This window comes from Aspergillus oryzae, chromosome 6, assembly GCF_000184455.2.
Source record: "Aspergillus oryzae RIB40 DNA, chromosome 6".
In the NCBI taxonomy this organism is placed as follows: domain Eukaryota; kingdom Fungi; phylum Ascomycota; class Eurotiomycetes; order Eurotiales; family Aspergillaceae; genus Aspergillus; species Aspergillus oryzae.
In genome coordinates this window covers 2,569,958-2,590,074 of record NC_036440.1, presented here as the reverse complement: position 1 = coordinate 2,590,074, position 20,117 = coordinate 2,569,958, and the positions used below count along the sequence as shown (strand labels likewise).

General features: G+C 47.7%; 5 protein-coding genes across 5 annotated transcripts; 2 read left to right on the top strand and 3 right to left on the bottom strand.

Annotated features, from left to right (window-relative positions):
* Positions 1 to 1,327: 1,327 nt before the first annotated feature.
* AO090038000403 (C2H2-type zinc finger protein) lies at positions 1,328 to 2,128 on the top strand (the record flags this gene model as incomplete). The annotated part of the gene is made up of 1 exon (XM_001825277.3): positions 1,328 to 2,128. The coding sequence occupies one exon, from the start codon at positions 1,328 to 1,330 to the stop codon at positions 2,126 to 2,128; it is 801 nt and encodes a 266-aa protein (XP_001825329.1).
* A 1,763-nt stretch (positions 2,129 to 3,891) lies between these two features.
* AO090038000404 (uncharacterized protein) lies at positions 3,892 to 5,335 on the top strand (the record flags this gene model as incomplete). Its single annotated transcript, XM_023238304.1, has 5 exons — positions 3,892 to 4,020; positions 4,058 to 4,250; positions 4,324 to 4,924; positions 4,988 to 5,189; positions 5,327 to 5,335. The coding sequence occupies 5 exons, from the start codon at positions 3,892 to 3,894 to the stop codon at positions 5,333 to 5,335; spliced, it is 1,134 nt and encodes a 377-aa protein (XP_023093123.1).
* A 1,602-nt stretch (positions 5,336 to 6,937) lies between these two features.
* AO090038000405 (uncharacterized protein) lies at positions 6,938 to 9,025 on the bottom strand (the record flags this gene model as incomplete). Its single annotated transcript, XM_001825279.1, has 1 exon — positions 6,938 to 9,025. One exon carries the CDS (start codon positions 9,023 to 9,025, stop codon positions 6,938 to 6,940), a length of 2,088 nt encoding a protein of 695 aa, XP_001825331.1.
* A 324-nt stretch (positions 9,026 to 9,349) lies between these two features.
* On the bottom strand, positions 9,350 to 10,188 carry AO090038000406 (uncharacterized protein; the record flags this gene model as incomplete). The annotated part of the gene is made up of 4 exons (XM_023238303.1): positions 9,350 to 9,457; positions 9,736 to 9,896; positions 9,973 to 10,020; positions 10,062 to 10,188. The coding sequence occupies 4 exons, from the start codon at positions 10,186 to 10,188 to the stop codon at positions 9,350 to 9,352; spliced, it is 444 nt and encodes a 147-aa protein (XP_023093124.1).
* Positions 10,189 to 18,609: 8,421 nt separating this feature from the next.
* Positions 18,610 to 19,203, bottom strand: AO090038000410 (GNAT family N-acetyltransferase; the record flags this gene model as incomplete). Its single annotated transcript, XM_001825281.1, has 1 exon — positions 18,610 to 19,203. One exon carries the CDS (start codon positions 19,201 to 19,203, stop codon positions 18,610 to 18,612), a length of 594 nt encoding a protein of 197 aa, XP_001825333.1.
* Between the last annotated feature and the right edge of the window lie 914 nt (positions 19,204 to 20,117).

The window sequence follows — 20,117 nt, the reverse complement described above, 5'->3', positions numbered from 1 at the left end:
GCAGACCCTTGGCCCCCTCTAAGAGAACAAATCCAAGGATTCCATGAACAGACTATTAGTGGTGGTCTAGTATTATTCTAATTATTATTACTTCTATTTTTTTAATTCTACAAATGAATGATGCCTACCACGGATCCACCAGGACTGGAGAACTAACTAGTGTCGTGGACACCCTCGAACGCTAACTAACTGGTTCGCTAGCACAGCGACTAAGTAACTGACTGACTGACTTGACTGAGATGGCCAGAGCTTCTGGAGAGACCCTGGACAGGTTTCAAGATGCTGCTACTTCTTCCTCTTATTCTTTTACTTCTCGTCCCTTTTTTCTTTTTCTTTTTTCCTTTTTCATTTTTTCTTTTTTTCCCCCTCTTCTCTCTTTATCATTTGTCGTTCTTCCTCATTTGCTTCTACATTTATTTCTCTTCCCATTCGCCTTCTCCTCTTCTTTCATCCTCTATCCCAATTCTCTTCTTCCAAATCTTCAATTCTCTCCTTCGCCGTTCCCCTCTCCTAACTAGATAAGCGTCTATCTTAGCACTGCTTTTCTTTCCTTTCCTTCAATCGCCCCTTTATCGATCAACACCTATCAAATCACCCATCACATCTATATCATATTTGACGATCTCCTCTTCCCAACATCAATATCCGGGTGCAATCTCATCGCTCAATCCGGCTTTGGTGGTCCTCGACTTACTCATCTCGCTATTTTTCTTGGCCCCGGCACTTCTCTGGAAGATAGTTGCTAGGGCTTATACCTGTCTGGGTGTTGATCTAATTCTCCTCTATCTTCTGATCATTCCTTCATAACGCAACTCCGCAAAACGACCGGTTCTATTCTCAACTCCCATTAAGAATCGTTTTTTCATCTGTCACCTATCGGAAGTGATCGGTGGCGGGTGGCGTCAACTATAGAGAGGAAAAGGAACATTTCTAAATCGTCTGTCAACGCCATCGTCCAGTCTTAAGGAGTGGATCAGTCGGGCCTTTTTTTTATTATCCAGAACGTGGCAGGAGTTCTCGGGGTTCTGTCCGGTCAAAATCGACTACTTCGCCAAGGAGGCCGAGTTCCACTGGGGTTTTGTCAGATCTGCATCTAAGTAGCTGGCAATAAATCTGGTGCATGTTACACGAAGAAAGGACAAACATCCTCGAAGACCTTTTCGTGAGTACTCCCGTTTGATACCTTTTCTTTCTATCTTGGGTCCTCTTGGAAGTCAGGATCACAGATCCCTGTTTCATCCAAAGTTACCAAAGAAGGATGCAAAAAGAAACATTTCAGCTAACAGTACCAAAAATCGTTCGATACCAGATATTTCTAGCGTAAAAAATGGCTAGCTGCAAGGCAGGCTTCGTGTCTATATTAAACAATGATGACAACCCGTCATTCACAGTGCGATCAAGCCCCCGTTTATGCAGACACCACTCTACTTCATCATACCCGTATCCCTCAGAGCCACGACGAGAGGCATCAAACTCATACTATCGCTATGGGTATGCCCATTCAGACTCCTTCCCAGTGAACCGGCAACAGTTCGATTCCGTGTCGGACGCCGCGCAGCCCACGTCCCCTGGATCGTCGGACTGCTCTTACGACTACATGAGCGCCGGATCCAGTTATTACTATCAGCCTAATCGTCAGGAACCCCATAGTTACCAAGCGCCGACAACGGGAACCGCGATGACAACTGCTGAGAAAAGGCTCAGCGCTAACAGCGTGTCTGACCCTCCCTCCCCACCAGCATCCATCAGTGGATCCAGAGATGCAATGGCAACCAAGGTAAACCGAAAGAACAAATACCCATGCCCGTTTGCTGCTAGTCACAACTGTTCCGCTACCTTCACCACCTCGGGACATGCGGCGCGCCATGGAAAGAAGCACACTGGCGAAAAAAGCGTACACTGTCCGATTTGCAACAAGGCTTTCACCCGAAAGGATAATATGAAGCAGCATATTCGAACTCATCGGACACACTCTGAAGACCGGCCAACGGGTGTGACGGAGAAGGACACTGATGCAAGTAACCGGTGGCGCGTAAGGAGGGACAGCCCCTTGTACAACCACCACCGATCCTCGAGCCAGTCCCAAATGGATGGGAATGCCTACGACAGCATGAGAACTATGAGATGAGCGCAAGTGACTGTGTCAGCGTTCGCGGCCACTTGAAACGATATCATCATGAATTTGATGAGAAACACGTGTGAGGCGAACATATATGAAACAACCGAGCCTTTTAGCAATATCCCAGATTAGGGCAGTTGCGAGAGGTCACCCCTCCGCCATTCTTTGCCCTGTACTTGCTCTTCTTTTCCTTTATCATTTTTCATGATCCACGGATGGTCTTCGATCTTCCCATGTTGGAGCATCTCGCCAGGCGGTGAGGGTGACTGCTGTGCGGCACTCTCACGGTCACCGGTTTAAGTTCTACCGTCTGAAAATGGCGGATAGAATTGGGATAGAATGGTTTTACCATGATATGAACAGACGACTGGCCGGGCAGCAAAAGTCCGCATTTTCACATCTGTATACCATTTGGAGAGGGCTATTACTTTGTCCAATTTTTTTTTTCTATTCTCTTTATTCTTTGGCATTTCTCTTTTTTGATGTCTGTTTTGAGTCTATTGCATGGCTATTTTGGATCAGCTTATAAGCGTTGTTTTTGTCTTTAGGGTTTTCTTTTTTTTTTCCATTTTTCTTCTTTGTGACACGAGAAGTTCTAAGTTACGGCCAAGAAAGCCTTTTCTTTTCTTTTCTTTTCTTATTTTTGACATGTATAGTATACCAACGAGGTTAGGGGTCCATTGTGTAAGAGACCATGTCACATTGAAACGTGAATGAACTGATTGATGTCCATACTGGAACGATTGTCTGCCGGCGAGCGTAAATTCAAGTAGTACGGTACAGGCGAGACATGCCACGGAGATACCCCTACCGATCGATGGTTGAGCAGCTTGTGAATCACTGAGACCCCCAGGACAAACAAGGTTGAACCACGGCACGCAGCCTGAAACCATGGTTGTCAAACCAGTCGTCGGTCTAGGTCAGGAACAGATGGGTCCATCTATGGAGCCCGATGGGATGGAGCTTGGCCTGATGTGCCGAGAGCCTCGACGAGGCGTAACGTGTTAAGGCGGACAATCGTCGCTTCTCTTCATGCTGATTGAATGAATGAGGAATTGAGGCGATGCGACGTGATGTCACTCCCGATTGTGTGTCTTTAATTTGAGGTCTTGAAATTGCCAAATCAAAAGATGATTGAACGTGATCGGGTTAGTCATGCATGACGGGTGGATCGCTGCCCAAGGCCCCAAACGGGTAAAGTGTTGTCCTCAGGTACCCATGCGAAAGGTACAGTTACTACAGTAGTATTTTCAGGTGCGCATCAAATAGGGTCCGGCTCCACTGCTTCACTACCACTCTACTTGTGTGCTCTACTACTACTACTCTCTACACGGGTGAAGGGAACGCATGAAACACATCGATCACGATCCCTTTTAGCCGGACGGCTTATACCTCGAAGATCGAGCTTGGACCGTTTCAGCCTTACTTGAGCGAAACAGCGAATCATTCTATTAATACTACTGGACTGTCTATTTAATCCTGTCAGGCTCAGAAGAGGTACCGCCCATACGTCACTGACGTGCAGGTGCCCCGCCTCTTGCCACAACCTCTCCCGTGCCAATCTTCTTGTTTTCTTTTTGCATCTTCTTTCTTACTTATTACTTCCTTTCTCCCTCTTCAATCTACGTCTCATTTGTCTCACTTTCTCTTTTTCTTCCCCTAAGCTTACTTAAATTCTTTTCCCCCAAATCGTTGAACTTTGTTGTTGACTTCTCCTGTATGATCGTCACCCCCACCGGTCTAGAGTTTGTCTTCCCACTCTAGCCAAAACAATGGCGTACTACGACGAAAGTCACTACCATTCCCCTCGCGATCGCTATGCGCGCCCATCAAGCGTCTACTCACAAGACTATTACTCCGGTGATGGTCCCTACAGTAGCAGTCGCCACGAAGCGGGCGTCGTCCGTCGGCGCGACGGGAGCAACGAATCTCTTCCAGGAGATTATGGCTACGAATATGGATATGGTCTACCCCCGCAGTCTCGCCGCTCCAGGGTTTCCACCGTCCAAGAAGGTGTGCACAGGTCCCACTCCATGGGTGGCCGTGGTTCATATTATGATGATCCCGACTATCATCATTCGCGCCATAGTCGTCGTTCGAAACGTTATGATTACGAAGATCCACGTATGTAGTCTGTTTCTTGGGAGTAAAAAAAGGCCCATATAGTGTGGCTGGGGCATCCTCAACTAATCTTGCTGCAACAGGTGACCGTTACAGGCGCTCGCAGCGTTCTCCGTCTAGCAGCCGATCGCCTCCTCCCCGCAGGCGCCGCAAATCTCTCTCAGAGCAGGCTATGGAAGCCCTAGGCATAGGTTCCTCTGCCTCCTCAGCCTCCAAGCATCACGAGCACCGTCGCGGGCGTTCCCATGGCCACCATAGCAGGTCCTACTCTTATTCACCCTCTCCGACTCGGAGCAGAAGCCGTCATCGCCGGGATCGGAGTGAGCAGCGAATTGCACAAGCCATGAAAGCAGCTCTGACTGCAGGCGCAGTGGAAGCTTATCGTGTGCGCAAAGAACCCGGCGACTGGACGGGCGCAAAAGGCAAACGGATTCTCACTGCCGCTTTGACAGCGGGTGGTACTGATGGAATCGTGGATCGGGACCCTAGCAAACATTCCAAGCGCCACATTATCGAGTCTACCCTGGCAGGTCTGGCTGCGAACCATTTTGTAAACGGCCCTCGGTCTCGCTCACGGTCCAAGTCTCGAGGCCGCGAAAAGAGTAAGAGTAAACTGCCTGATCTTGCCGCCGCTGGAGCCTTGGCCGCTGCTGGGAAGGAAGCGTATAGTCGGTTTCGGTCCAGGTCCCGTCCACGTGGTCGGTCTCAATCACGGGACAGCGAGGACGATTCTCCGCGCCGGCCCAGAAGGCGGAGTAAGAGCGTTTCCGACTATATCAACCGGGGCATGGAAGCGCTAGGCCTTGAAAACAAGGATAAAGACAAAGACGACCGGAGACGACATCACGATCGACCCTCTCGCCGGGATGACTACTCAGACTATGACTCGGATAGCGAATACGGATCTAGGCACCATGGGAGCTCAAGACGGACTCGGCATTCCAGAGATGTAGGTCGATCTCTAAACCCTGATAGTAATCATTCGCCATCCTCCCACAGTAGGTCCGGAGCCACAGGCGAGGAAGGCCACACTTACCACCAGGACCATTACTCAAACTCGGATAAGGATTCTGACCTTGGAAGCAGTACCGATGAGGAGCACCAGCACAAAAAGATGACGCGGAAGATGCTCCTAACTACCGGTCTAGCCACTGTAGCAACCATCCACGCCGCCCACGGTTTACACGGAAGCATGGAAAAGCACAAGAAACGCGTCAAAATGGTTAAGGAGGGCGATATGTCCCCCGAAGAAGCACGCAAACTCAGAGTGAAAAACAATCTTGTCGACGCCGCGAGTGTAGGTCTCGCAACGCTAGGCATCAAAGGTGCAGTCGACGAATGGCGACACGTCGACCATATGCGCAAGGAGCGCAAAGATTTCCGGAAATTGTGCGATTCGAGACGAGAACGCCGTCGAGCTCAAAGTTACGGAGCCGCACCACGCCGTTACACGATGTACCCCGACGAAATCGAAGAATATCCTCCCTCTCAGCATGGATCGAGAGGTCGGTCTATGTCGGTAGCCCAAGAAGTATGATTTGATCTGCGAAGAATTCCTGAAATATGAATTTGAAGTTGCGAGTTTGCGAATGCTATAACTTATGACTGTATGATAGTGATGACCATGGCGGTGATGACCTTATGACTTTCTTTGTTTCTTTTTTTTTTCTATGTGTCTTGCAAGTTTATGTCTTTATGCGAGTGGACTTTTGTCTCTATAGGTCCGGTTTGAATTTTATTTCGGTAGTATGTTCCTCATCTCTGCTCTTTGGGCTTCCATACCGCGTTTTGCGTACTCAATATCCAACCTGCAAGCGGGTCAGTGTCGTATACCACACGGTACAAAACTAGCACAGAACACAAGATAATTCACCAACCAGAATAAAAATCCTTATTTCTGATAAGACCTAACCTACTAGTCAGTCCACACCGCTGGGCACCTACTCAGTTAAGGTAATAGAAGTACTTGAGACGACCATAAGCACAGACCCATCCATCCCTTACGCCAGAGCCTTTGACAAATGCGGAGTACATACCTTAATACATCAGATAAATGACATCTCGAGACTAAAGACGGAGCATGTGGCATGATCACGCCTCAGATAAAGTAGAGTGGCTGGGGGTCCTAGTTTTCGATTGGGTATGGTTAAGATTACTGGTAATTAATATGCATAGATTAGGCACGGAGCTTGCGGGTCATTCGATTAAATTGCTGGTGGCATTTATGTGAGAAAAAAAAAAAAAAAAACTCTATATACGACGCCGAAGCACAACACCGGTATCCCGTCCGAGCAAAAAGAGGAATCCAAAGCAATGGTGGGTTTCATGAAAGTGATCGAGGAAAATAAACCAATAGGAACAAGATAATGCGTAGATGCATGGAGCAGGCAGGACGAGTCACAACAGGTGGAATTGGAACGCTTCAACGATCAAATCCTGGTGCGAGGCAGAACAGAAACATGTGCAATGAGATGCTGAAACCATAAGAAATGCGCGGCTAGCTGTACATTCCATCCGTCGTGGAAGAGAGCAAGGAAAATGAAACTTTTTTTACAGGTATCTTTTTCCGGCTGGTATTAGGGCATAGCTAAGTTAGGGAAGGAGCGGATTAGACCCAGTCAGGGACGGATGGTGGTCAAAGGAGAGGAGGTGAATGAAAGTTTCAAGGAATGTGTTTCTGGTTCAGGTTCGGGAAGGTCAGCGCTCGGCATTGAGATTCAACCAGCTCATATCAGAGTTGATATTGTTGTTGCGAGTGTCGCGCGGTGGCACGGGTTCGACGGTATCTGGGATCAGTACGCTCGAGCCGCGCGTGTTCATGCGATTGTCACGTAACGGGGCCACGAGCGAGGGCACGTCAGACGTGCTCGGGTTGTAATAGCTTGGGTTATAATAACTTCTGCTGTAGGTGCTGCTTGGGGGGCGGCCCAGCCAGCTTTGTTGTGCACGTGATCCTGGATGCTCGTAGCCATCGTCCGATTCGATCGTGATGTCACTGGCTGAGGATATGCGAGCGGACTGGCTCTCGGGGATTGTAATGGATTGTCCATTTTTGGGTGACGTAGCATGCTCGGTGGTGGGGCTACCGCTCACGACGCATCCCAGCGGTTTCGGTGCTTCTAGAAAGTTGGTGTTTAAAGGCGCAAGGGTCTTCATCGGCCATGCAGTAGCAGTCGTGGCCGTCGAGTCAGGCCGGGCGGGTACCGCTGCCGGTGGAACCATCAGAGGCGCCGCACTGTTATCTTGGAAATACCTACCCCAGCCTTCACTCGTTCGCCGGTCGCCGGGATGGTTTCCTGGCAGTGAATCTTGGGCCTCGATGGCCTTGTCGAACTCGCCGGAGCTGAGCTCCCTACTGGATTGAATGGTGCTCAAGGGACTCGGCTTGTGATCGAAACTGGGAGGAGCACCCGCTGGCTTCGGCGTCTTTTCCTCACCAACATGGCCGGAGAAGATCGCAAGAGAGTCTACCGACGATGCCGCGAGCGGTGCAGGGCTCTTCGCCATCGGATATGCGGATCGAGTCAATGGCTCGACACCTCGATCTTGGAAGCTTAAGCGGTCCTTGTCGCCACCATCTTGAGCCTGTGCAGCTCGCTTCTTCGCATCCTTCTTATGCTTCAGAATGAAGAGGATTACAATCAAAATGGCAGCAATTCCCACAATACCTCCCAGTGTGGCCCCGATGATCGTGCCAACATCGCTGCTCGAGGAGTCATCGCTGGCCGGGGCGCCGGAAGTCTCACTGGATCCGCTTGCAGTAGCAGTCGGGGTTGTAGTCGTTGTTCCAAGAATTTGTTGCGACGTCTGATCGCCGTAGAATAGCTTGGTTGCGTTTACCCAGCTGTTCGATGTTTGATTGAAAATCGCCAGAGTGTCCGAGCCACTCCCACTGGAGATGACCACCAACCCATCGTCGCCCTGTGCCAGTGAGTAGTCTTTTCGTGTTGTGGTCGGTGCCAGAGAGTCGTCATAAGTTGGATAATCATCGAGAGTGATCCCCCTCTTGGTCGAGGACGATTCAGAGCTGTTTCCTTTGTGAGCCGGGGCGCCGTCAGAATTGAGCAAGGTTATGCTGGTGACATTGTTGGGTGATGCGCTCATGTCGAAAGCTTCGAGGATTTTGCTACCGTCGGTCCCATTGACAAGAGCACATTGTACATCGTTTGACAGGGGTGCCGGGATGGTTACATCGGAGCTGTGCCACCCTTGGATGGGATCAAACAAATGCACTTGATCTGGGGTCGTCAATCCGCCCACCAGAGCAGCCTCCTTGTCGTTCCATGTCAGTAGTACAGGGTCGTAAGCGGGGGATGCATTCTCGGCTGAATATGCTGAAAGATTGTAGGGCTCCTGCGTATTGATTGCAAACGTGTCCGACGACGCATCGGTTTCGTCACGTTGGTGGCCGCCGTAAATCAGAAGAGCGGAAGACGATTTGAGATAGACGGCTTTATGGGATGTTCGATTGGCCATATTCCCGCTGACGCTGTCAATTGTCTTCCACTTTTTGTCTTTGAACGAGTATCGCTGCAACCCTGAGCTTTCACCCTTGGAAGGCGTTCCTCCGATCACATAAAGCGCCTGTTGATCCTCGTTGCCGTCCAGTCCTCCTGTAACGCAAGCGGCTTTGGAAACCGGTTCCCCCATAGGCAATTGAGTCCATGTCGCATTGCGTTCGAGCGAGATCGAAGCGAAACCATTGGCTGAGTAGGTGTATAGAGTGTTGTCGTAAATGACGGAACAGTGGTCCTCCAATTTCACAGGAGGCTTGGGAACGATCATATCGAATGACAGAAAGAGTGAGTTTCTTCGAGAAGACCAGCCGAAGATATTTAGGTATCAACCAGCCGCCAGAGGTTTGGGGACGGAAGAGTAGAGAACGAATGGAAGGTGACTGCCAGAGCACTATCTCATGGTCGAGGGTCGATTGTTTGTTTGGGGCGCTGGGCCGTAAAGGTGTTTTTAACCCGTAACCAACCTTGCCGGAATCAACCAGAGGAATAAATTCGTCTTCAGATACTTCAAGATTGCGATAGAACTTTTTAATTTTCTTTTTTTTTTTTTTTTTAGGAACTTCCTTTCCCAGACCTATATGCGTGCGTGGTACTATAAAAGGAGCGATTGGGACCAGGATCTGTTGGGTTTCACTGGTGTCAAGACCCACGATATACCTCGAAAAGGGATAGTTGTTGAGCGGAAAAAAAGAATGGCGACCTGTTTCGAAGTGGTTAACAGAGAAATCAGGGGGAGAGGAAAGTTCGTCTTAATGCGCGATATCAAATCGGCAATGAAGATGGAAAAGAAAAGCGAGCGACAAGGTTCTCCAACAAACAAGTAACGAGGGAAGAAAGAAAGAGACAAAGGTGGGTTAGAAGGAAGAGAACGAAAGAGCAAGCAGCACAGCCGAGCGTCAGGAGAGAGAAAGGTCAAATCGTGTCTGGAAGGATGAAACAACGGAGGGCAGCTTAGACCAGCACTAGGGGCGGACTCACCCTAATCGTGATATTCTCCCGAGGAACAATTAAATTGAATTCGACGTCATCTAGGTAGGTTCTGGGAGAGAGGAATTGAAGGAGAGACGAGAGCAAACCATGAATGGAATGAATCACCCCGTCAACATCCAAAATTGAACCCGCACGAGTGCCAGCACGTTCTTCGGTATACAAGGGATGTGGATGGGGAAGAAAAAGAAACGAAGCGGAGAAAAAAGAAAGTGATTGACGGTTGACGGGAAGACGAAGCAGCCTGAGGAAGACACGCTAACGGTTCCTCGACACCTGAGGTGTGGATGTGGATAGGCCTAAGACACTCTCCATACCAGACACGGCACTTCCAAGTCTCACTCCATCGGTTATTTCGTTATTTTCTTGTTTCTTCTCAATCGCGTTGACACACAAACTCTCTTTTTTTTCGTTCGACGTGTTTCCCTCTCTATGTAACTCCATCCTTACATGGGGATTTGGCGAAGGTGCGGTGCGGCAAGGGGATATCCACATCAAATTAAACATCATAACATTACCTCCCCAATCTATACCAGAAATCCACTTGACCCGGTCCAGGTTCACTCAGGGGTTCCATCCAATGGCTCGGGATGGTGTCATCCAGCCCACCACATACCCATGGTTCTGTCGTTCTCCCGAAGTTTGGGAATGATATCCCCCCGTTTTCCTTGTTTACTCCCCTTTTCTCCCGTTCTATAAAGTTCAAGGGCATATCCCAAGATTGAGAGAGGCTTTTATTATTTTTTGTGCCTTTCTTCCCTTTTTCCCGATATTCCCTCTTGGAAATTCCCTTGCACCCCCTCCTCTGGGGCGAGGAAAAATAAGATTAATGGTGCCTGACCCGAAAATTTCAACCCAATAATATTTTTCCATGGCGTGGTCGATTGATTGAAATCCATGGCATTGGCCCCAGTGGCATCCTGGTTGAGGTGGTATTATATTAATCACCATGAACAGAGCCAGTGAGGCCCCGAGAATCCGCCTGAAAATTCTTAAGGGCAGCGCTGGGCAGGTGACCGGCATGATTGGTCCATTCGTCAGGAACAAGGCCAGCACGGGCCTCGACTACTAATATCATGCAGGTACTCTTTTTTCCTCCCCTTCCCCCCGCGTAGGACAGGTCAGATGTCACTGGGATAATTTCCAGGTTGTCAGTTGTCACACATCAAAAACCAGTGAAAACAATAATCGGACCCTTTCATCCCAGCTAGACTTTTTCACCTGAGAATTCTCTCTTTCTCTCTCGCTTGGGAGGACATCCCGCCCAATGAGATACCCCCGACCCAGAATTTTTCCATAAATAACCCTCCCACATTTTAGACGGTATGGTACCAGTGGTACTGTACGAACAGCTGAGACGGAGTACACCAAACATACCAAGTACCGCCTTGACTAGTTGCATACTTCCCGTCCAGCTCCCCCGCCATGATTGGCCGGGACCCCTGCTTGGCGCGTCTCCACCTGCCCCTCGGCTTGACGTTGACCCACCACCATCAGGTGGTTGTTACCTCAGGCTTTCCACTTGACATACTACATACCTGAGTAACGCTGTTAATAATGTACAAGGCTTTGTTTCTGTTATCAATCTACCTCTTTTTATACAGTACTTTCGCTTACGTGAATTAAACATGCCAATGTCGGTCTAGTGCGGCGTCTTTTTCAATCTGATTTGTATACTAATTTCCAGGTTCGGAGTCTATGCCGTGGTGAATTGGGGTTAGGATTCATCACACCATGACTAGAGACAAGGAATAGATATACAGCATTTGTTTATTTATACAAGTCTTGGTGAAAATACCCAGTGTACTTCATTCGGTAGGAACAGTGAACTCATATAGATATTCCCTACGAGGTCGTAAATCTAATATTCGATCTAACAAAGAATATATATATATATATATATATATATTTATATCTAGCCCTAGCGATCCTAAACCCCAACCTGACAAGTCTACCTTCCCCTCCCTACCCTACCATCCAAGTCAAGTACCTAGACTTAAACCTAAGAGGGTTGCCAAGTAGGATCCAAGCAGAGCTCCTCAATGGCAACCCAGATATCGAAAGCCTGTAATGGCCCGGAAAGATGTCTTCCTCGGTCCAACTTGCACCCTCGGACATTTACCCTCCTACCCAATACCGAGGCCACAAGGATTCAAGGTATTGATTGAGAAGAAGTTCGCGCCGCATGACGACAGGCATTGCCAAGCAGAGACAGGGTATGTGCAGTATCTATCTTGTTTGGCTATCACGGTATACCTAGAAGTACGGCTAGCTAATACTGTTTCGTGCATTGAACGCGATCAGTGTTGTATACTGACCAAGAAAGATGAACCCATTGAAGTCGCATACATATTTCCACATGACCTATCCCGGCAGTTCATATCTAGATATAACCTCTGAGGCCAACAAGAGTAACCTGATAGCATACCCGGAGTCATTAACGGAGTTTCTCATCCTACGACTTAAAATTTAAAACCCCATCTAAGCCAAGAATCTATCCACGACCATGGTATACTGCCATCTGACACTACGTGTCATAATGTCTTCAAATCAGTCAGGGAAATTGCTAATTAGCCCGAAATCGAATCTGTCAATCAAAAATGATTCGACTGTATGGCCTGGTTCCATACCCTGGCCGTAGCCAGAGACCATTACGGGTTCTACTAGCCGTGTCTATGAGAGACATAGGGCTCAAGAATGGTCAGCGATTCCCGGTATTGCAGACCGAACCAGGGTCCTTGTTCAGAAATTGGAGATATGCAACCGCTATATTGGGAATTGGTAAACTTGACAATCGAACCACCGTTTGCTTTGACACAGGCTGCTCGATGACCTTAATAGATTTTGACTTGGCGAAGGGTTGGGGCTAGCCACTAAGCCCTGTCCACCCGTTATCATCTCTGGCATCGGTTCCAAACATCAATCAACGGAGTTCGTGCAATTGGAGCTATTTTTCATGGGAGATGGAGCCTCCATTGAATAACCCACTGAAAAGGACCACTGTGTACTCAAGGGTCCTGGATTTGCGGCATAATATATCCCACAAACTATGCAACAAATTATCTCTCCTTACATACAGTATGTTGTTATACACTTATGGTATTCCTCTTCATAACCATATTCTTCTTCTCTGCTCTTTAGACAGAGCAACGTCGTTTGAAAGTACATCAATAGCTGCGAAGCATTCCCGCTATTGGTGTCATTTGCTAGATCTTGTCTCTTCCCAAGTGAGATCTTTGTTAGTTCGTTCAAGAAAATGGAGAACAGCGATATCGTTCTTTTTGTTGCACGTATCTTCTGGCCTGATCAGTGTCTCAGTTTTCGTGAGTATCTCAGCACGAGCGTCAAGTACACTCGTACCAAGGATGAGGAAACTTCCGGGCACCAGAATAATCACTTTCGCTTCTCATGATGCTCGATATGCCGTCCTAAGCCAACATCTCCTTGCCGTTCACGCCGCCATTGGAGGTATTCTAAATGCAAGCGGTTGTGGAGAACAGATCGAGAAAATACTCCATAATTGGGATCTAGAGGACCTGGACCGGTTGGAGAAGAGCTCCCTTTTCTCTATTACACCCCAGTTTGCAACCTGGAATATTTATGAGGACATGCGCATTGTGGCACGCACTGCTGCTGTGTCGATAAACGTTACCCTATATGGACCCGTTGCAAAAACAACAATACCAATTCTCGGTGAGTAAAAACTAGCATGAGGAAACACGGTCTATTACCGTCTGGTACATGGGCTCTCTCGCACAGCATACTCGGCAAACATACGAGCCTCCCCACCTCTTAGGGCACAGGGGCTGTTTTACTCATTGAAACAAGAAATAATCCAAGCTAACGATTCAGCATTCTTTGAGCGGGGGGAGATACCCCCAGAAATGGGCTGACTAGTGGCCAGGAGTTTATCAGAGGACGGTGACGTGAAACGCAAGAGGTGTAGCAATTAATTTCAACCCCTCCGAGAAGATAACATCCATTAAAGTGCAGTCTTATATCCTGCTGCAGTTCATTAAAGAGCATTACTCTGTCTGGGGTACTTCGGGGACAGCTACTGCGGTTGTCTTCCAACGATTACAAGGAAGGCACTGCTGGAATGAACTATGAAACTATACAAAATCGCTTTAACTCGAGCTAATGAATCCAATTGGCGCCGAAGAACTGCGGGTTAATATGCCCTGGGGTGCCCCCTTCGCTGCTCTTAGCGACACCTGCCGAGACCGGCAACTGTATCACGAACAGACTGGAAGCTCAATGCATGAGGACGAGCTTAGTATTCTCAATTCCGTGTTGGAGTACCTTGCGGGCTTGAGGACTGGATTCGCCACGGGATGGATCTAAGGCAATTCGATCAATGCCGTGGTCAACCTTATGCCCAGACACAGGGGTATTAGGACGTGCAAAATTCACTGTTTGGCTGCGCTCGCAAGCTGCCTAAAGTGCTGCGGGTCAAATTCCTCTTAACTGGGCGCAACAATGCGCCAGGCAATGCCTTGGCTCGTGCATTGGTTGGTCTTGTCCATCAAATCGACTGCACCAGAGGCTAACGAACCTATTCAATACATGATTGTTATTCTTGGATTTTGAAAAGCACAAGAGCGATGAACTATGCGAATATATACCAGAATTGTTCCTGTCAAGCATGGATATGGCTCGAAATAATAGGATGAATATCCATCATTGAGAATCCAGGGAGTGTGTTAGATTTACTTACTGCTTCCCATTTCGAGCCAACCTTGGAATACTTCTACTCCCTCAAATAAGATGTTGTCTGTCATCAAAATGGTCTTTCTGACGGAGCCCAAAGCCTACACTAACTGTGGGCTGATGCAAGAGGGTCACACGGAGAGGAATCGGCCCTAGAATGCCCAAACATGACAAGAAACGAAAGGCGTGCACATACTACAAGGACTCTATAACCATACTCATACAGTCATCAGATATCTGTATGAATATGTTCGAAATACCCTTTCAGGGAACTTTCACGTCCCGAATCCTAGATCGCAAAGGGTACGTACCAATGGCTGCGGAGAGCAGACCCTGAGGTTGTATTTCGCCTATAGCAGGGCGGTGACCGATCATCTAGAAAAAACCTTCAGACAAAAGATGCTGCATGAATCCCAGAGAGAGGCAGCATAGAGGGGACTGCGAGCACCAGTCGTCTTTCACAAACAACAAGGGCATGCCATACATTGCAAGCTTTGATGCTCTGGCAATATCCCTGTTTTCAAACTTGAAGATACCATAAGTACCAGACACAGGGCCTTGGACCTCCTTTCTCAAACCAATCGTGAAGACAGCTGGACCGAGGGAAGCCAACCGGGACCTTCATCAGATCACGCCCGTGGTGAGCAAGACCTGGATACAACCTCCAAGTGGCCTATGATCACGAAAGAATACGACCCAAGTATAACTGGACATTGGACACTACCATAAGTCCGATTAAACGACGTCCTGGTAGGACACATCAACCAACGCAGAATATGCCAGGAACGCGCACAGAACTGGACTCATGACTTTGATTCAGCTGGCAATATCAGCATGAATAGAACTCCCTACGACCCTCCATACTTACTACGAGGACTGGGTAGTAGAGTATACCTTGGAGTTTACCGCGGTTATTATGTCCTCTTAGGATTAGAGCTTGCAGCACACAACGGAATGCTTCTCACGCGCCCGCAAAAAATGCACACAGGCTTGGCCTTCCTTCTCAACTTTACACCACTAGATGGTAGCAAGGTCTACGTTGGGGTTTGTCTTCATGCATACCTTGCCTCCCCATCTTCAAGAGACGAGCAAGAGTCCGTTGGCCTGGCGTCAATATATCGAGCTTTGGGTTTACATGTGATGATCATCGCATCAGCACATTTCGCAGCCGATGCCATTTGCGAAGGACTACGGGAGTGAAATAGACTTACATCCACTCAGAGTTTACCGTCCTCTATCGGAGAGCCGGGCATTCCACAACCACGGCAAATCCATTACAGACTTAAGGCAGACATATCATCCTAGAATGGCGATAAACCTCTATCTGGAGGCGAAGATGGAGGCGAAGACAAGACTGCATCTGCAACGGTACCCGAAGAGAATACTAAAGCAGCAGTGGTTAAGCCTCCCAGCAGCAATACCGCCGTCATTCGGGATAATAACGCCGAGGCCACTCCTGACACCGTGATTCCTCTGCATAATCAGATTATGATTGATAAATACCTCGAGATCAAGAGGAAGCTTATCACAGGAGATACTATTCTCGTGCAGATACCTCGTTACAGGCGAAGGTCATTGAGATGGCGTCGGATACTAGCAAACCATTGATGGTAAGGCGACCATCGGACGAGCGAGTCCTCGACCAGGTCACAAACTTCCCACTGTTGGTCGAGACAGTCAAGCTCTAAGAATTACAGCCCAAGCCAGTCATTTTGGCAGCCACGAACTGAAACAAGGGCTCATTTGGCTTTGTGTGGTCACACTCACAACGACACGCAGGGGGGCGGCGTGCAGCTATGGCTACTGAATCGGTCAGTGATTCTGCAGAGGAAGCTGACAGATACACTCTCTTCATGCCAGGTTTGACCTCAGCAGCAGAAACGAACCTCCATCGAGGTAAACAATTAGAGTTGATTAGACTATTCTATGCTCCCCGATTAGCTTGTTCTTTAACGACTACTTGTCAACTAATGGAATTAGGTTCTGTTTTATGTTTTCTATTTCCAGCTCACCTAATTGCTGACTATAAGTTTTACATTCCTGTCTTTAGCTTACTGCAATACTGTAGCTAGCACAGGGAGGCATGTGGCTCTTTTCTTATGGGCCATTTACTATGTGCCTGTGTACTGATAGTGCTTAATGACCCTACAAGACATCGTCCACTACAACATACTCTTAGTTAGACAAGAACAATACACTCAATAACCCTGAAAAGTAGCCAACGAATGGTAGCACCGGCCAAGAGTTTAGTACCCTGAGCGAATGCTTACGAGTCCATCTATGTACACCCTAAGACAAGTGCCCCATTCCTTGAGCTGCTAGATCCCTAAGTAGAGCTTATTACTGGCTTTGAGGTGGTCTTTTCCCCAAAATTTTAAATCAATATTATAGAAATGGAATGTAGAAACAGCAGCTACGAACTGAATCTTCCCAGCTACTGAGTGATCAGAAGGCCACGCCAGTTAAATCCGGACATTGTGAGCATTCCTCGTGACATCCTTCCCATTCCTTTGGATGCACAGACATTGTATAATTTCTACGTACGAACAGGCCATATCCTTGAGAAGGATGTTCTCGACTATTTGGCTATTATACTGCAAGATTATTATTCTTCGGGATGAGGGATTCGCAGTAATACTGAACTGTAGTGTGTGTGATAGATAACTCCCACTATCCCTGATATACTGGACCACAGATAGTACCACAGACAATGACACCAAAAACCTCTTCTCTATGACCAGCGCCAAAACAAAAACATCACTAGCATCCTTTCACACACCCCTAGTTCTTATTACTTCTTTTAGATAACTGTCGAGAGGGCTAACCATCATGGTCTTAGACAACACAACCGGTGGAAGGAACGATATACGACAATTGCCATGTAGTTGTATGATCATGCTAGAATAATTGAATTGTTCATGGTACTGACGCAAATGTGTAAGGTTCGCTTGGATTCGAATAGTCTCAGCTCGCTAGGCTAGCATAGTCTACACGCCCCCACCGGCAGCTCTGCTTGACCCGCTCCAGCTGAGCCACGTATAAGTGAAGCCCCTCCGACGAGTATCTACTCTGCCGATCGCAATCCATGGGCTCAGACCCATTGATGACGGCATTTACGGCACAAAGAAGAAGAGATCTACAGCTGGCCAGCATATAAGTGAGCCGTATTCCCAGATTTCCGAGAAGTATTCGTCAACCACTATTTATTTCTTTCTCTACGAAGTCCACAGATCCCAGTGCGAATATCGGATTCTCATCGAATCGTTTCTCAAGAATATCTGTCAACACCAGACAATCTACAGCCATACCACAGGGCGTAGTGAATTTTTTTGATGTTCCACAAGGGTTAGGAATAATCGGCCCAGAAGACTCGCAAGGCTCTGCTGAAGATGATATTCCTTTCACTCCCAATGACATTCTCGCAGACGAAGTACATGCAGGATAATAATCGAGCAAGACCATACTTGAATAATAGCGTGCTGAAACATAATACCTATTGCTTTAGGACGAAGAAACCCCCTTTCCACGACTGGGTTCAAAGGTTGAGTACGAAGTGAAGGAAGATGCTGGGGAGAAACATGCTGTCAAGATCAGGATCATCACATCAGATGAGTGATAATCTATATCGGTGGGGTTTCATGTGTATCTACAGAGCCTTTTTGTGATTATTTAAATTTGAACCATGCGCACTCTAGCCCATTCGTCTTGGGGTTTTCCGCTACTGCGCTACGTGGCGCGGGGTATTCGGTGTAGATAACGCAACCCTCTGCTGAACGCTTTGATCGTGACGATCCATCTGCTACTACTATACCTTGGTGGAGTAGTTGGCTGGGCTAACTCTCAAGGAAATCTTTCATTGGACATGAAGAGATCGCCAGGGTCCACTGTACATGTCCCATATGGTATATCATCTTCTTGGCCTGGTTTTAGTGAGAATCACTAATTATAAAAACATTACCCTGTGTACCAATAGTCTTAATTACAAAGATAGTATCCAGCTCCACGAAGTAAGTAGATCATAGCCGAAGAGTGTCTCCAGAGGTTTCTCAAAGCGGATATCGACACGCATCCGAAGAGCGAGAATACCACTTCCATATAGAAATCAGCTATTCCAGAGAATCAATTGCCTCCACCACAGCCTTGCAACATAACAATCTAATCAAAAGTGTACCCCGGCTTAGCCAATACAAAACGCAAACTATCTCGAGCATGAGGTACCATCCACGGCTGAAACTCATCCGCACATATAAAATCATAGTATTCAAACCCCGACTTCTCTAATACCCTCCCCGAAGCCGGATTCTCAGTATCACAACGTCCCAGCAACCGATAGTGGTCGGGGTGAAGGATCCAGAACAACTCCGTGAACGCCAGTAGTGCTTCAGTTGCAATTCCGAGCCCCCATGCAGATCGATGAATAGTATAGAAGACTTGAGCCACGTGATGAAGATCATAGACGCCTATAAAGCCGACAAACCCTCCAGGTACGAGAGCATTGCTCCCATCTTTGGCTTCTGGGCCTTGCCACTCTTCAATTGTCTTGGGGTCAAGGTCATCGCGGAGGAGAATTGCGAATGTTTCGCGATTATCTTCCGACAAGTCTCGTAATAGCTCTTCTTCTGCTTCTTGTATCGAGGTCAATGGGCCGGGAGAGCTCCATTTTACAACTTCCATATCAGATTTCACTGAGAAGTAACCTGGTAAATGGTCTATGGTTAAATGGACCAGCTCGAGTCGGGTTGATTGCATGGTATGAGGTTGAAGGTGGTTGTGATGGTGAAATGGGATTGAGAATGTGGTTCAATTAGGATTATTGTCAACATTCATTATATTAGGATAATGTCCAGCGCTTTTAAGATCTAGGCTACATATGCGTAACAGAGCCACAGCTTACATATATAAAAGACGCAGTGATCGCCACCTACCTCTGATTTTGAAGTGAGCATGAGATTTGCACCGCCACAACTTCAGCCCTAGATATGAGTTGTCAGTCCGTAAATTTTGGCCTTCAGCTGAAAATCTAACCATAAATAGAAATTTTCGTTGTTGATCCGGTACGATGGTCAATAGCTTATAAGCCCAATACCCATTCAGTATATATGAGCGCTCCTGACCGATGGCATGTCCTTTAAAAAGCGGTGTGTAATGTGTGTTGTCGTTTCCACCGTGACATGCCTAAAATGGTAGCCTCACTGATATCTAGTAGAGAGTTTCTGATACGTCTCAATTGAAAGCAATGATCCCTCTGGAAGGCAATGCTATAATGCGCAACCAGGGAAATTGTTCTTCCTGTAGCGGGTACTCTGGCCTTGATGATCATCTGAGAGGGGCCGTGAAGACTGCACGGAGAGTCGGTCGGTGTATTCGCCTCAACTTTAAGCAATCTTTTGAGAGTTTGGTAACCTTGTCTTTTAAAGGTATACTTCAAAAGATAGGGCATAATAGGGTGGGGATGTCCTTGCCACGCTCGATCGGCAGTAGAGTTCCACCTGACAATATTTTCGGGACCTGGCATACTGTAGTGCGTTTTTGGGCCTGCATGTACCCATCAGAGGCACCATGCTCGCTAAATAGAGCTGATCTGGGTTCATGCCATGAATTTGCCTGATGTAGAGATTCGTGCATATATTCGCTCCAAGTACTCTATATCATGAAACAAACTT